The sequence below is a fragment of the Diabrotica virgifera genome, chromosome 3, assembly GCF_917563875.1.
Source record: "Diabrotica virgifera virgifera chromosome 3, PGI_DIABVI_V3a".
In the NCBI taxonomy this organism is placed as follows: Eukaryota; Metazoa; Arthropoda; class Insecta; order Coleoptera; family Chrysomelidae; genus Diabrotica; species Diabrotica virgifera.
Window position 1 is genome coordinate 149,912,198 of NC_065445.1, and position 17,929 is coordinate 149,930,126.

The following is a 17,929-nucleotide window of genomic DNA, read 5'->3' on the forward strand; positions in this document are numbered from 1 at the left end:
ATCCCTAAACGACATCCTAAGACAACGCAGCAATCTACAGGTTCTGGTGTACCTGTAACCACAACCAGCGACTCCAGTAGTACCTCGTTGCCTACGCAGATTGATTGTTCCATACAGAGACCCAGACGTTCCAAGCGCCCTCCTAAGCGCTATCAAGATGCTCATGTATGATACCCGAGGTCTGTTCCAAGCCCTCGCTAATAACCAGTTATTCCGTTTTGTATCAGCCATACTCTACGTCTGATCCAAAGGGGGAGGATGTAACAAGAATTATACTTGGCAACCCTGCCGACCGTGTGACGTAGGTTCTCCCGACGGCTGACAGCTGACATGGCGGAGACTGCTTCAAGAGTGCATGATTGTACTCCAAGCCATTGAACTATTAGTTTTAATAATGTAGTTTGTTTCTATTTCTTTCGGTGATTATACCGCTCAAAGTAAAGTTTGTGCTTATTATTATTCAACCCCGATGTGCAAGGTGCTTCCCATTATTTACAGCTGAAGTTCGTGTACGAGCAAAACCCCTATAATATATCCTAACTCTCACACCCTAAACCCTCATCCCCTTATACTTTCCAATTCCAATTTGTGCCTCCTGCTCGTCTGGGTTGTTTGTTAGTAAACATATAAACATAACCTCTTTTTGTTCAATATTATAGTTATTTTGTGCTGTAAAATTATTGTATAAGTGGAATTTACTTACATTAACAATTTAAGAATGTTTTAATTAGAATTTTAGACATTCCTGAAGTGGAATTTACTTAAATTTGTAATTCACAATTTAAGATTTTTTAAATTATAGACAAAATAAAAATTTCATATGACAAATGACAGATGACTTTTACATGATGGCCGCTTTCGATTTTTAATCGATAGTTGTCAATATTGAATAATTACTAAATCGGTAAAGGTTTGATTTGTTTTATATGGATATACATAATTACAAAATACTACTGACTTTCACTTTTTGACATAAATTTAATTACGTAAATACCGTACATTTTTTACAATATTTTTAATAATTAACAAAAAAATTTCAAGTTTACCAGTTCACTCAAATAAATAGGTAATCGATTACTGCCATTACCGCTGTTGTTTTTATTATAAAAAAAATCATAAATTATTTATACAAATATGTTATTAAAGTTTTAGTATATTTTAGTTTTTTATTTAGTAGATTTTAGTTTTTGATTTAGTAGATTTTAGTAGATTTTGGCAAAACATGCAGTAGATTTCGTAAATAAAATGTGGCAACGCTGCGAAGTGAACCGACTACAAGCACAACCAGATTGTCGATCTTTCGATGTATTACGCGGTACGAACGAATGATCATTATAAGTACATAATATTTTAGAACTTTAAAACTTCTAAAAATCTTATAAGTTTTAAAAGTATTTAAAACATTGTTTATTTTAAATCATTGTTCATTATCGCCACCTAATATATTTATTATTCTGAAGCTATTTCTTTGTGGCATTTACCTATGTAATTTATTATTCTAAATGGGAAATAATAAAGCCACAATTTAACTTAATGATTGTACATATTAACGTTTCCACTTCCACTTCGGACGTTTAAATATACAAGTAGTTTTTAATAATAATTGTTTTCAGCCGAAGTGAACCGACTACAAGCACAACCAGATTGTCGATCTTTCGATGTATTCATAGGCGCCCATACACACGGGCAGGGGGGGGCCGTGGCCCCCCCTAGCTTTTCGGGAAAGAAAAAAATTAAATTTATATTACATAAACGCATTTTTGTCAAAACATTATTGGATAATTTTGAGAGATAAATTGGAAACAACATATTTATTAATAAAAAAAATTCACATATTGGGTAGTTATTAATAGTTTAACAGAAAATCTTTGTGTCTGCGACAGTGGTCTGTATGGAATGTGCATAATACACATTTCCCACAATCACGGTATGCTACTAACGAAAACATTGACAGAGATTAGAGGCTTGGGAAACATATACACTGTAATCGACACCCAAAATTACAAATTAAATGAATCATTTTTATACTGCAAAAAAACCATATCAGCAAGAATTCCGATCTCTGATCGATAATCACTAATGAGCCATTTGTCTTTAACAACTGGTATAAAGTAATTATATTTTATATTTTGAAAAAATTCATACTGAAAAATACTTTTTAAAATTTATTGAACATAGTCAAATTTTAGTTAGCAAAAGTATTTTTTTAGTAAGTAGATTATTTTTAAAGTGTGCATTATGATGAACAGAACAAATTTATTTAAATGAAAAACAGGTGATCTTTCATGATGAATGAGTGTTATATACAGGGTGTCCCAAAAGTAGCGGAAAGGCCGAATAATTCGCGAAATGAACATCGGATCGAAAAACTGAAAAATACGTGTTCAATAATTTTCAAAAATCTATGCGATGACACTAAACAAGTCCACCACTTCAACCCCTGGGTGTGGAGCGGGGGGTAACTTTAAAATCTTAAATGGAACCCCTAATTTTTGTTGCAGATTTGGATTTTCCTTGTAAAAATAAGCAAATTTTATTCGAGCCATTTTGCGAATTGTGGATAGGTAGATAGCGCTATAATCGGAAAAAACGGTATATCGTGATACCACAGCAAAATTATAGAAACGGTCTAATATCTCGAGAAATATATGTACTTCCAGATAAAACTAAAAAACACGTGTTTAATATTTTTCAAAAATCTATAGAATGACACCAAACAGGATTTTTCATTCCACACTCTGGAGGTGGGGTGAGAGTTAACTTTAAAATCTTAAATAGGAACCCCCGTTTTTTCTTGCAGATTGAGTTTCCTCCTCAAAAAATAAGTAACATTTATTCGAACTTTTTTAGAATTGTTGACGGATGGCGCTATATTCGGAAAATGCGATTTATTTGCGCCATCTATCAACAATTCTAAAAATGTTTGGAATATGTGTGCCTTATTTTTCATAAGGATTCTATATCTTCAAAAATAAAGGGGGCTCCTTTTTAAGATTTTACAGTAAAAACTTGGTTCGACACATACTCTTGGTTAGTCTGCTCGCCAAAGTTGAAGGGAAGGCTTTACAAGCATTGTATTCTTTTCAAACGGGTTTTAAAGAGAGGCTCAACTTTTGTGGTACCCATGACATTTCCTTTTAAAAACTTGGTCTAGTGTTTAAATGTATGAATAATTCCTCACAACAGGGTTCAAACTAGGTTTTTTAGGTGGTTTAAACTACAGTAGACTCCCTCTATAACGAGAACTGAAATGGTGAATTAATTATCTCGTTATAGGCGGATCGCGTTATATCAAACAATAATAATATTGAAATCTTTTGATGCCTCTTACGTAGTTTATTATGTGTCGATGGTCAACCTGAACAGTGAACAATGAGACTTCGCCGCCATAAATTGTAAATTTCCTATAGTATTTAATATCGGTCTATAAACAGGCAGATGTTTATTACAGGTGGCCGAGTTTATTATAGCACTGGCCTCGATAATAAGACAGATGTTGGGCATTTCTATGTACAGGTAGTTGGAGCATTTATTTATTTATGACCATTACAACGCTAAAAACAGGTAAAGACAAGTATTCTTCGATTTAAATTTTCCTCGTTATAACCAAATATACCTCGTTATAGAGCGTTATAGTTCAATAGGAATTTCAGGGGACACCTAATGTACCTCGTTATAAGCGAAACCTCGTTATATCCGTGTTCGTTATAGAGAGAGTCTACTGTATATATTGTCATCCGAAATATACAAAATGTAATGTGCAACATCTTCACGTTTGGCCCCCCCCTAAAAATTTTTATATGGGCGCCCTTGGATGTATTACGTGGTACGAACGAATGATCATTATAAGTACATACATATTTTAGAACTTTAAAACTTTTAAAAATCTTATAAGTTTTAAAAGTATGTATTTAAAACATTGTTGAAGTTATACTTCTTTACCGGCGATAGAGGGTAAATTTTTATATGGGAAAACCTAGCGATCGGGCGCATGCGCATTATAACTTTGTTCTGATTGGATGTTCAAATGACATGTCAAAAATTATTCAATATGGTGGCTGTGGCACAGCTGTAGTTAGATTATTTATGGTTGTTGCGTTTTAAAATTTGTGTGAAAAGAAACAACAAACAAAAGTTAGTTAATAGTTATACTGCCTTTTTAAATAGTTTTCATATACCTACATTTTTGGACTTTTGGACTATTTTGGACAAGGAAAACTCATTCTAATTTGGTAAGTACCTAGTTTTTATTATAATCATATTGTAATTATACATTTGGATTAGGTTGAAATACATACATTTATTTTCTCAAGAATGCGGATTTTAGAGAGAAATCCCAAATTAGGTTCGATTTTTATTTTTAAATTATGATTTTTTGGCGTAGATTTATTTATCTAGTAGGTATGTAATGCTTTGATTTACATACTTAATTTGATTACCAACAAAAGTTCTACCAATCTTCATCTAATATATTGTTTTCTTACTGTTTTGTTATATTTTTATATTTTCTTCCACAAAATTTAAACTACAAAATTTTCAAAACAATTGTCAAACAGTAAAACGTTCAGTTACCGTATTTTTCCAGATGATAAATAATGTGCGATTGGACGAGTGAGTCTACGCTTCGATTACGAGTCAAAGCGGCACGAAATTCAAGGGTTCAATTCCCGATGCAAGTTTTATTTTTTTATTTTTTTATGCATATTATGATTGTAAGTATACCTATTTGTTATATAATTTTTTTTTCAGCAAATGCGTATTTAAAATTTTTGCCAACAATTATTATCGTCCAGAAATCATTTTTTCTTTGTGGCATTTTTCAATGTGTTTGTGTGCGTTTTATTCTTTTATTTTTTTAAATTTTTGGTATAGTCTTAAAAATCACATAATATGTAGTAGAAGTATAACTTCTTACGTGCGTACAAAGTACACACACATTCTTGTTTATTTTAAATCATTGTTCATTATCACCTAATATATGTATTATTCTGAAGCTTTGTGACTGATTTCTGATTTCTTTGTGGCATTTACCTATGTAATTTATTATTCTAAATGGGAAATAAGCCACAATTTTACTTATATTAATGATTGTACATATTATTAACGTTTCCACTTCCACTTCGGACGTTTAAATATACAAGTAGTTTTTAATAATAATTTTTTTCAGACAATTGTTGTGGTTGTTTTTTTTTTGTAAAATTTCCACAACAATTGTCTGAAAACAATTATTATTAAAAACTACTTGTATATTTAAACGTCCGAAGTGGAAGTGGAAACGTTAATATGTACAATCATTAAGTTAAATTGTGGCTTTATTATTTCCCATTTAGAATAATAAATTACATAGGTAAATGCCACAAAGAAATAGCTTCAGAATAATAAATATATTAGGTGATACAGAGTCGGCCAGGGCGTAAATTAGTTTAGCATTATAACATTTTTAACTCGTTGTGATTGTTGAAAAAACTGAACCACACTGAACTGTGATATTATGTAGTTGTCACAATCATTGTGACACAATGGTAATAAATTAGTTGCCCGTATAACTAAAGGTTGTAACATCGTAATGTCAGTCGGGGTAGGGGACGTTGGCCGAAACATCTGAAAATGCTCTCAGGCAACGTTGTATACAGTGCATTTGTTTGTACTGACAACCAATGCGTCGAAAAATTGCTACTTGGGTCACCTTGTTAGACCATAGTAGACCATTTAAAATATGAGTTGCTTTCCTTCCTTGCTGTATCCTATGCTGTATGTCTCTTTTTGTAGTTCCTTCTTCTGATATTATGCTTCCTAAATATCTATATTCCTTACATTTCCTTATATTTCTTAACTCTAATTCCGGATCTTCCGTTTCCTCTCCTATTCTCAAATATTCCGTTTTCTCCATGTTCATACATAGGCCCCATTTTTCATATTCGATCTGTAACTTTCTTAGCATATAATCCATATCATGTTCATCGTTGGCAAGAATTACTTGGTCATCAGCAAAAAACAAAGTTGTTAAGCAGTTTTCTTCAATCATTATTCCCATCCCAGCAACTGTTTTCCTCCATTGCTCCAGAGCTTTCTGGATGTATATTTTAAATAGTGTTGGCCATAAGCAGCACCCTTGCCTTAAACCTTTTGTAACAGGGAATAGTTTCGACATAGATTTTCCCTGTTTAATACAACTTTTCGGATTTTGATACATATTTTGAATTGTTCGCACATATGCTTCGCTTATGCCGATCGTGGTCAAAATTTCAAAGAGTTTCTTTAAAGGCACCGTGTCGTAGGCTTTTTCCAGATCAATAAATGTTAGGTGAGTAGACAGATTCCTTGCTCTTCTTTTCTCTATTATTTGTTGCATCACGAATATGTTATCTGCGCACGATCTACCGGCGCGAAAACCACTTTGTTCTTCCATGTCCTGAATTTCTAATTCCACCCTTTTCTTTAATACTCGGCCATACAACCTCCCCACTGCGCTGGTTATACTTATACCTCTGTAGTTTTTGCACAACGTTTTGTCTCCTTTTTTGTAAATCGAGCTAATGTATGCACAATTCCAGTCTTCTGGTATTTTTTCTCCCTGCAACATGCATTTGTTGAAGAGATCCGTCATTATTTCGTGCAGTATGTCTGGTCCATATTTTATCAGTTCGATGGGATATTTCCAGGTCCTGATGCTTTCCCATTTTTTGATTCTAATAAGGCTTCTTTTATTTCTTTTGTAGTTATTCTTCTAACTTGTTCATTTACATTCGTCTGCATGTCCATTTCATTTACCACAAATTCGGGTCTAGTTTCTTTCAGTAGTATCTTATAGTAATCTTCCCATTCTTTGGTACTTATTAAATTTAAATTACTCTGCCCTTTATTTTCTTTTCTGATATTTTTTATCGTTTTCCATGCTTCAGCTACTTTGGATCCGCCTATGTATCTTTCCACCTCTTCGCACTTTCTTTCCCATGTGTCATTTTTACTCCTTATTACTTCTCTTTTCACTTCTCTGTTCAGTTGTGCGTATACTCTTTGATCTTGTAAGTCCTGTGTCTGTAGCCATTTTTGGTACGCTGTCTTCTTGTTGTCTACTAAACCTTTTAGTTTCTCTGACCACCATTCTGGATTTTGTTTATCATCTTTTTCCAAATACCCTAACGCTTCCTTTGCTGCTGCGTGTATGCTTTTTTTATTTGCTGGTACAACTTTTCGGTGTTATGGGTGTTACTTTCTATAAATCTTAATTTTGAGGCCAGTCTCAACTTATACAAAAATTTGGTCGATTCGTGTTTTAAGCTTTCCAACTTATAACACTTTTCTGAAATATTAGTTTCTTCGTCTTTTTTTCGCCTTTTTGTATTTGTTGACCGGTAAGTTATTCTTATGCTGGCTACCAACAGGTGGTGATCGGATCCACATTCTGGTCCCCGGTATACCCTCACGTCTGTAGTCTTGAGCCTAGAGCTTTCTCTTTGGATTATGTAGTCAATTATTGACCGTAGTTTTTTTGTAGGTTGCGTCCATGTGAATTTGTGGATATTTTTGTGTGAGAAGAACTCATTCATTATTTTTAGCGATCGGAATTGGCAAAAATCTCTCAGACGAGTACCGTTTTCGTTCAGTGTTTCTTCGCCATACCTCCCCACTACAGAGTGATTCTGCTCTCTTCCTACTCTCCCATTTGCGTCTCCTAAAATGTACAATTCATTGTCATTTTTAATAGCATTTACTACATCGGATAGTTTATTGTAGAAATTGTCCTTTGTTTGTTTATCTGCATCTTCATTGGGAGCGTAGATTCCGATTATTGTTATGCTGTGACCGTTTTTCTCTATCTCTAATGTGATTATTTGCTCATCCACTTCTTCCCATTTTTTAATGTGTTTTCTATAGTCTTTCTTAATTGCTATAGATACTCCCCTTTTGGCTCTCCAGTCTTTAGGTACACCACTATAAAGATGAATGTAGTTCCCCGTCTCTTCATTTCCTTTCCCCTTTTTCTTCGTTTCCGTGAGCACACAGATATCAATATTTTGTTTCTCCAGCTCTGAAAAAACTTCTGTCTGTTTAGTTCGTATCCCTTGTATATTCCAGGTTGCAATTTTCCATGTCCGTTTTCGTAGCAATTTTCGCTTGTATGGATATACGTACAATTGGACAAGCGAGACCTGGCGCGTGACCTTGCCGTATTGTGCATTTATCGCTGTGTATTTTCAGGCAAGGTCAACCGCCAGGTCTCATTTGTCGAATTGTACATATATATTACAACAAAAAATACATGTTCGGATTATCCGTGTTTTTCAATTATCCGTGCCAACGTCCGGTCCCGAAGAGCACGGATAATCGGGGTTCTACTGTACATCTCTCTCTTAAGCCGGGAAGATGGGGTGGTTTTCTTGCTAAGGGGTTGTAGCTCAATAATCGAAATGCACGTGATTTAAGAGTTTATCCTTAAAATATAAGCTATACGAATTAAACTATTATTATCTTTTTTGTAAAAACTTCAGTTTTTCAGTGATTTACGAAAAACCGCTTTAAAACATTGTAACAAGAATTATACTTGGCAACCCTGCCGACCAAGTGACGTAGGTTCTCCCAACGGCTGACAGCTGACATGGCGGAGGCTGACTCCAAAAGAGTTCCTGTTTACGCTCCGAGAAGTGAGGAGCCATTTGAACTATATTAGTAATCTAGTTTTAATAATGTAGTTTGTTTCTGTTTCTTTCGGTGATTATACCGCACAGTAAAGTTTGTGCCTATTATTATTCAACCCCGATGTGTAAGGTACTTCCCATTCTTTACAGTTGAAGTTCCAGTACGAGCAAAACTCCCCGAGCGTTAACAAAGTGTCAAAGCAAAATCGACCGACCTGCTCATGGTGGCGGTTTTTTGAAATTTTATCAGGACGCTTTGTGTATGTTCCAATGAGACATTTAAAAAAATGCCGTGTCACGCTAGTGATATTATGTATTAATATAAACAGAAAATAAAAACGCACTTATATATATATATATATATATATATATATATATATATATATATATATATATATATATATATATATATATATATATATATATATATATATATATACATCTTTCCAACAATGTTGCGTCTTTTCGTACTTGCACCTTCTTGCGTCTCCTTGATAGCGATGAGTTACGTTCGATTCGATAGTGAATATTTGTTATAAACTGTTTATTAATAAGGGCTGCTAATTTTGGTTTTAATAAAATATTTTTTTTAAATTCAAATTTTCATTCAATTTGCAAATGTTGCTAACTCCTTTCGGTATCCCACTTTATTAGCTCCAATTTAGTGTATATTGTATATTATTGCGTCATTACAGTGTTGCCATACTTACTTACTACAAAAAGTTCGAACACCTGTTCTTATTCATCAGCTAAATTTAGATTCCTACAAGGGAAATCAATTATAGATGTTTTAAATGGACTTTTTAACTTTGGTTACTCAATGCATTTAAAATAGATCCTCATTAATGATAATAATAATTTTATTTTATTTTAAATTGGGATTTATTTAATAGGAGTATTAATAAAACGATAATAAAAATTTTCTAGTTTTTATTCCTTGATAAAAACAACAATCATTTAAAATACAAAATTTTATTCTTTTAAATATAAACAATCATTCTTAGAGTAATGTAAAACCCAAAATTTAATAAAAAAGCATGCGTTAATTTTTATTATTGCAATATGAATTTTGTATGAATACTTTAATCTTTAACCAGTTATTTTGTTCAATAGCTCAGGAAATTTATTCTTTAGTTCTTCACACTTCCCTTTTTTTGGAGGCCTTCTAGATTTGATGTGATTCTTGAAAAAGTTTAGAGTGACAGACTTTTGTCTTTCTGTCCATGGAACTAGTTTTCGCGCAGTTTTATTTTTGAATGTTTTATTTTTTTTTTTTTTTCGTTGTAAAAATGGTATTCTCACTTTTAGGGCAGTCAATGAGGGTATTTGGCTCCGAATTCCATCGTACTACATCGATTTACTTGATATTTTTACAGTAAGTAGGGAATAGCTCAAGAAACAAAGTCTACCCTATGCCGATGTGAGCTTTTATCTTGGGGGTGGTTCTCACCCCTTCTCGAGGGTGAAAAATGTTTTGGTTAAAATAGCCACGGAAGAGGCTAGAGAACATAATTTTAAGTAAAACTGTTCTATAATTATTTTTTTAAAACTCTATACTTTTTGAGTTATTCGTACGAATTCGTATTTTTTCGTACGAATTTTTGCGAATAAATTAAAAACTATGCATCTAATAAAAAAACTATATAACATATTTCTGTAGGTTATAAAAAACAAAGAGATTCGTCCCTTCATAAATCTTCTAGTTAAAATACAAAGAGGGATATGGTAGGTAAGAAGAGTTCGTTTTTTTGCTGCATGCTCAAATCGGTGTATTCAACTTGAAATAACAGAGAAACGGTCGATTTTAGGTGTATAATGATACTAATAACTTTTGTAGTGTTTGAAAAGACCTTTAAAATGAGCAATACTAATTGTCGATTACATGCAAACTAAGCGAGATATTCTGCAAAAAATTGATGACTAATGTATTTAAAGAAGAAATGAGAAGTATATTTAACCCCTCATCCATCAGAATTTAAATACCTACATCGTTTTTCTTCTACAATACTTTTTATTATAGTGTTATTTCTATGTTTAAAAAGTTGGACTAGATTAAAATGAATGGTTTTTGAAAAAAATAAGATCAAATTGTAGAGCGCATTTTTAAATTTTCTTAGAAATCTTCCTTTTCCTCCATGTAACTCGAAAAAGATAAGAGATACGAAAGAAGGATATTACACAAAAATGTAGGGCTTTTTCAGATAAAAATTTCCTTTTTATTTTTCATCACTCTATCTCTTATCATTTTCAAGTTACATGGAGAAAAAGGAAAATTTTTAAGAAAATTTAAAAATGCGCTCTAAAATTTTATCTTTGTTTTTTCAAAAATCATTCATTTTAAACCCGTCCAACTTTTTGAACATATAAATAACACTATAATAAAAGGTATTTTGGAGGAAAAATTATGCATTTACATTTTGGTGGATGTGGGTTAAAATTACTTCTCATTTTTTCTTAAAATACATTAGTTATCAATTTTGTTTGCATCATATCTCGCTCAGTTTTAATGTAATGGACCTTTAATATAACTCATTGTAAAGGTCTTTTCAAGCACCTCAAAAGATATTATTAGCATTATACACCTAAAATCGACCGTTTCTCTGTTATTTCAAGTTGAATACACCAATTTAACACGGTCCTACCAATAAGATATATATCAGGAGAGGTATTCGACAGGGAGATACTATGTCGCCTAAGTTGTTCATTACTGTACTTGAACATGCTTTGAAATCACTGGAATGGGAAAATAAAGGAATAAATATCGATGGTGAGATGCTCAGTCATCTACGATTCGCAGATGATATTGTTCTGATTTCAGATGACCTAAAAACTGCCAATGATATGTTGAATGAACTCCGCAATGCAGCACGTAAAGTAGGTCTAAATATTAATTACCAAAAGACCAAAATGATGACGAATTTAGTTCCGAGCCATCCTTTAAAGGTAGAAGACGTCGAAATTGAAGTTGTTGACAGCTACATATACCTTGGACATACGGTAAAAATTAGCAGAGACAATCAAACTGCTGAGCTGCTAAGAAGAATAACTCTGGGATGGGCAGCATATGGAAGACTACGTGATATTTTTAAAGGTGATATACCTATCAGCTTAAAAAGAAGAGCCTTTAATCAATGTGTCCTGCCTGTTCTTACATATGGCGCAGAGACACTTACCCTAACAAGGACATCTGCACGAAAACTACAAGTGACGCAACGTAGAATGGAAAGATCATTGTTGGGCATAACGTTAAGAGATAGGGTAAGAAACGAAGAAATTCGTAGAAGAAGTGGTGTAGAAGACATAATAAAACACATAGCCAAAATTAAATGGAAGTGGGCAGGACACGTCGCTAGAATGAAAGATGATAGGTGGACCAAAAAAATCTTGGAATGGAGACCGAGAGCGGATAGACGAAACCCGGGAAGACCACCCACAAGATGGACTGACGACATAAAGAGGATTTGTACCAACTGGATTGCAGCAGCGCAGGATAGATCTGAATGGAAGTTTTTCGAGGAGGCCTATGTTCAGCAGTGGACGACTATGGGCTGATGATGATGATGACACCAATTTAAAAACAAAATATTTTCACCTACCATATCTCTTTTTTGTATAACTGGAAGATTTAATAAGGCAAGTCTCTCTTTGTTTCTTTTATAACCTACAAAAATGTTTAATATAGTTTTCTTAGTTAGATGCATAGTTTTTAAGGTATTCGCAAAAAACCGTTCGAAAAGGTATTATGTTTCAATGAAAATGGCCAATTTTCAACCACGAATATCTCAAAAAGTATTGAGTTTTCAAAAAAAAATTATGGAACAGTTTTTGCTTAGAATTAGGTTCTCTAGCGAATTCTGTGGTAATTTTAACCAAAAAATTTTCCACCCTTAAGAAGGGGTGGGAACCACCCCCAAGATAAAAGCACACATCGGCATAGGGTAGACTTTGAATTAGGAGATAAGTAGAAGCTAGGCCCAAAATTTCATTAAAATCCATGCAGTAGGATAGAATTTGGAGGTAATATCCTATTCTTGCTCCCATTGACTGGCGTATTTGACTAGTTGATGGTTCACTATCATCATGTAGCAAACACTTTAACTCATCGTCACCATCAACATCGCTTTCAGAAAAGTTATCTTCGAAAAGATTTTTGTCCATATCAATTTCTACTTCATCTAAAGATTTTCCTTTGAATTTGTTGGCTGTTCCCTTTTCCATTACCATCAACAGTTTCGCTATTTTAGTAGTTTGGTAAATATCATCTGGCAGTCTGTAGGAACTTCTGTAGTTCTGTCTGTATCCCATGAAAGTAGCTAATTGTTCAATCTCTCCATCAGATAAATTTAATAATTGTGATAAAGTTGCCAGATGCTTACGCAAACGAGTCGATGTTATATAAGTAGGATATTTCGCAACGGATAATTTTGCGTGCTCTCCTAATATTTTGTAACTGATTAAATGTGAAGAAGATTTAACAGGAGCAAATAGGTAAGGATTATCCCTTGGTACAAATTCATTTTTAACCGCAAGCAAAGTATCGATATGATTTTGTACCTCGGGGTTGAACAAAACTGGAACACCCCTGCCCCTCTTACCTCTAATGGCTACTGTCTTCATTGAACTTAATAGTTTTTTTTTTTCAGAAGGTGAAACTGCTTTTTGAAACTCTTCATATTTTGATTTCCGATAGAGTTAACATAAGTGTAAAAGGACATTCTCTGTAATTCTCCAGAACGTTTTCTGTTTAGCAAAATTATTCTACAGTACACAGATTCAATGATATTGTTAAACGCTTTAATATCTTCTAATTTTAGTACATTTTTGGAGTCAGTCTTTTGCGGTGCATTTTCAACTGTAGTGTCACAAATAATTCTGCAGAATTTTCGTTGCATCGTCAGCAAGTTTAACTAAATGGGATCTTAGCAATTTTAGACCATTCGCTAGTGGAACTATTGTAACCTTATTCCATTTGTTAAGATTTAAATTATTAGCTGCTTGGGTTGAGGCCTCAATACTCCAGTTTGCCTCAAATAGATGAATTAAAGTTTTAAGCTATGCCTCAATTGTAGCAGTTGAAACAGATAAGTATGCAGTTTGTTTCTTATAGGCAAAAGTGATTGCAAAATCGCAACATTGTTTGAGTGATCTCACTATATTCATGGCAACATTTGGAGACAAGTCTTTTTCAGGATCATAACAAGCTATTCGTTTTGTGGTTTCAACAAAGGCATCAAATACTTTGGTCGCAATGCTGAAAACATAGTGGATATAGATGGGTCTATTTTTCTCCTTTCTTTAAATATTTTTGACAATTCCTTCATTTTGCGTGATGTAACTGCTATAAAATGCTTTTCTCTGTGCGTCTTCAAACAACGGGTTCCAAATGGACGAATTAGAAAGTCGTTCTTGGCTTCCATTGAAATCCTGTCCTCTCTCATCCTGAGAAACATTTCTTCTTTTAGTCGATGATCAATTTTAATGTTGGGACACATTTTTGATTGGCTAGCAAATTGTGCCCTCTCTTGATTGCTTCTATTTCCACATTTTTTTCTATGTCGGTATAATAGTTTGGAAGAGAAAAATCGTAAACAATTGTCACAATGAATGAGAACCCGATCTGGTACATAAGTCTGTCTAACAGCCTTGAAACAGTTTCCACCATCAGTTAAAAAATTTCCTAGAGTTTATCAAATAGACTTCTTCTTTCACATGATTTGATTGGTTTGGAGATAATTTCAGCCACATCGACTTCCATTGAATGGTTCCTTATAATATGGCGACCAAAATTAAGAACTTCCGTTTCACAGTAGTAACAATAATCTGGTTTTCTTTTGTAAGGGTGTTCGAGATTACCTGTATTTCTACATTTTTGTTTATTGTAATTGTGTATATGTTCTTGTACCCCAGTTATCGTTGACTCGAGGGCTAAAACATCTTTCACTTCATAGATTAACTGGTGGTCGGTACAAGTTTCTGTGAGAATCCTGAGATTTTTTTGACTTAAGTTTGTAGCACTGCTGTTATCTGAATCGGTCTCCTATAATAGAAAATATAGAATTAAAGTATATACGAGCTTTATTCGCGCAATCCGCCAAATAATTTTGTTCAGTATAAGTTATCTACTAAATAAATATCTTTGTACTTTAAAAGGTAAATAAGGAATAAATATATTCTACATCGCTAAGAAAAAGAGCTTGATTGAAAAGATTGACATGCAATTTGGTGTGCTTTTGACCTGGGGGTGAGTTTCACCCCTTCTCGAGGGTGAAAAAATATACGTTCAAAATAAGTCAGGAAATGAAACTGACTAATTATAAACAACTTCGGTTCTATAGAAAGGAGAAAAAAATGATGTATGTATGAGGTCTCTAGACCCAGCAGAAGCCGAGTTCTAGCTAATGAAAAATAGGATATTCGTCAAATTCCAAAACGAATATTTCAACTTGAAATATCCAAAAATTAAAAAGGTTTCTGAGGAAAACTCATTACAACTTTTGTAAAGTGTTAAAAAAATCTTTATTTGTGTTTCTAAATGAGTTTCTAGCATCAACCGTAAGCAAGTTACGCTCAAAATAAAGTTAATATCTTTTTTTATAAAAAAAAAATGTGAAAATCACCCCATAATTAGCATCTAAAATAAAATTAATCGTTCCCGCTTCACAAGTTCCTTTACTCGTGCACGTATTGTTTATATGGTCTGTTAGTTCATCGGTTCAATGTGCTTATTTTTAAAAGAGCTGTAGTAGAGAGGGCTTGAACGAATCACTAATCACGAGTGTATGCAAATAATTTTAAACAGCCATATCTGAATCCATTTTTGTCTTACTGAAAATAAAAAAAAGTATTCAAAAAAGCAAAGCTTACAAATTTTTGTTCTTTGAGGTTTTTGGTGCCTATCAATAATAATTTGTAACTTATTTTGAAAAAAACACGTTTTTGTCAAAATTAAAAATTAAGAAAATTTTACTTTATTTCCAATTTTTTCAAAGATAAACACTTTGAACCGATGAAACTTACAGATCATCAAAATAATACATAAGTAAAGCAACTTGTGAAGCGGTAACGATTAATTTTCTTTGAGATCCTAATTTCGGGGTGGTTATCCCATTGTTTTTTTTTTCAAAAAAGACGGACTAACTTTATTTTGAGCGTAACTTGCTTACTTTTGATGTTAGAAACTTAAAAAAAAAAACGAAAATAAAGCTACTTTTAAACTTTTCCTCAAAAGTTTCTCCATTTTTTTTATTATTTCACGTTGAAATATTGATTTGGAATTTGACGAATATGAAACTATTTTTCATTGGCTACAAAACTGCTTATGCTGGGTCTAGAGGCCCCATACATACACCGTTTTTTCACTTTGTATAAGCTGTATTTCTGCTAAAAGTATTTTTTTTTCCGATAAAATATTCACTTTTTGAGTTATCTGCGAAAAACCATCTAAAAACATGTTTTTTTGTTGAAAAATGAACATATTCACTCGCAAATAACTCGAAAAATATTGACTTGTGAAAAAGGCTATAGAACAAAAGTAGTTGCTTAAAAATAGTCAATTTATCCATCACCGGCCTTTTTTTAAAAGCATGTTTTTTCACCCCCGAGAAGGAGTGAAACTCATCCCTAGGGCAAAAGCACACATCGGCACAATATCACTTTCTTTCTTAGCCTTGTTAGCTATGTGTATGCCAAATTTCATGTCAATATAAACGGTTGTTTAAAATTTGGAGCAAAAACCGTGAGTAAATGGTTTTATTTTTAGTAAGAGTACATTATTCCTTTGAAATGATATATGTACCTATTTTTACAATTATTGAAACTTAAAACAAGTGGTCACAAAAATGATTGCAATGACGTCCAAATATTTGAATATTTACCATTTTTTTAAATTACAAAAAATTACTTTTTAATTTAATGCTGTGCTATAGTAAGTTTACCTCAATTTATCCAATAAATGAAAACAGTAACTGATTTCTTTAAAAATGTACTTAACAAAGTTGTGCATTTAACTTATTTAACTGATTAATTAAGTAATTACTGAATTGATAAATATTATCAAAAATATTTTTAATATATTTTACTCTTTTAGTGCATAGGCTAATAAATAATCTCGAAATCAAAAAGAAAAAATAATTAAAAATTTTTCCCTTCTAATAAAAATATTAACATAGAAATTCACTTACCTATTTGTTTGAGGATTAAAAGAACACAATAAATATACGACGCAATAAGCAACAGGACGAACAAGTTGATATATTATATTAAAATCAACGAGAAACAAACCGCCGAAAACAAACTAGCCAAGGTCGAAAGATTCTGTTATGTTCTAAAAATAGATACTCTGGGCAACGTTGTCATATCTCCTATTTTGACGCAATAATGTTCTAAAGGAAACGAAGTATACGGTAAATATGTATATTATAACCGCGCCACTTTCGTCAACTCGCTGAACTAACATTATTCATTTGATTACAAGTTTAGAATATTATTGCGTCTCACGATTTTTAGGAGAAGTTTAATATCTCAGAAATCGAACTAGAGAGCGGCATGACGTTTTGGGCTATGGGTAAATATAGAAATCTGCATTTAACTAAGGCGCCATTTTTAAGTAGAAGTAGTGGGAAGTCCATAAAATCAGGATGGTTTTATTGCGTCCAATATTCGGACGTAATAGTTCGAAGGACGCAACATTCAATGCTACGGTATATAATATGGAAGCAATAATGATATAAATATGAATATATATATATATATATATATATATATATATATATATATATATATATATATAAACGTTCAATATTGGGTTTGCAGCAATAAAAAGTGAAATGTGTACTCTTGTAAATTTTTTATTCCAAGCTTTCGGACATGGTTATGTCCTTCATCAGGGAGCTACAAATGTGATGAATAGTTTGTTAACGTTGGTATAATTAATTAAAAAATTCGCTACTTACAAACTTATTGAGATTGTATCATCAATGATGTTATATTATAATGTTGATAAAATTTATCACAGTCTGTCATCTTTGTTAAGTCTAAAACTTACTCCTATATTTAAAATCAAAAATTGCTTTACATTCACAACACTTAATTATTATAAAACCATGCCATGACATTGTTATTCTTAATTTTATTATATCGCCATTAGTTTTTGTCACGACAATCAAGTAGTTTTTATTATTGGCTTTTCGGAACTCTCCGTGTGTAAATTTAAAAATATTCGAATTGACAGATGAAAACTCCACACCCACAATATCAAGAAACTGGCAGTACAGCAAATTATAGGCCTATCA

The 17,929-nt window shown here is 32.6% G+C and overlaps 1 protein-coding gene across 1 annotated transcript; it reads right to left on the reverse strand.

The window, feature by feature from the left end:
- Positions 1–9,554: 9,554 nt before the first annotated feature.
- Positions 9,555–17,354, reverse strand: LOC126881353 (uncharacterized). The gene is made up of 2 exons (XM_050645602.1): positions 16,820–17,354; positions 9,555–14,676 (listed from the first exon to the last, which is right to left on the reverse strand). Exon 2 carries the CDS (start codon positions 13,254–13,256, stop codon positions 12,387–12,389), a length of 870 nt encoding a protein of 289 aa, XP_050501559.1. The 5' UTR covers positions 13,257–14,676; positions 16,820–17,354; the 3' UTR covers positions 9,555–12,386.
- Positions 17,355–17,929: the final 575 nt, after the last annotated feature.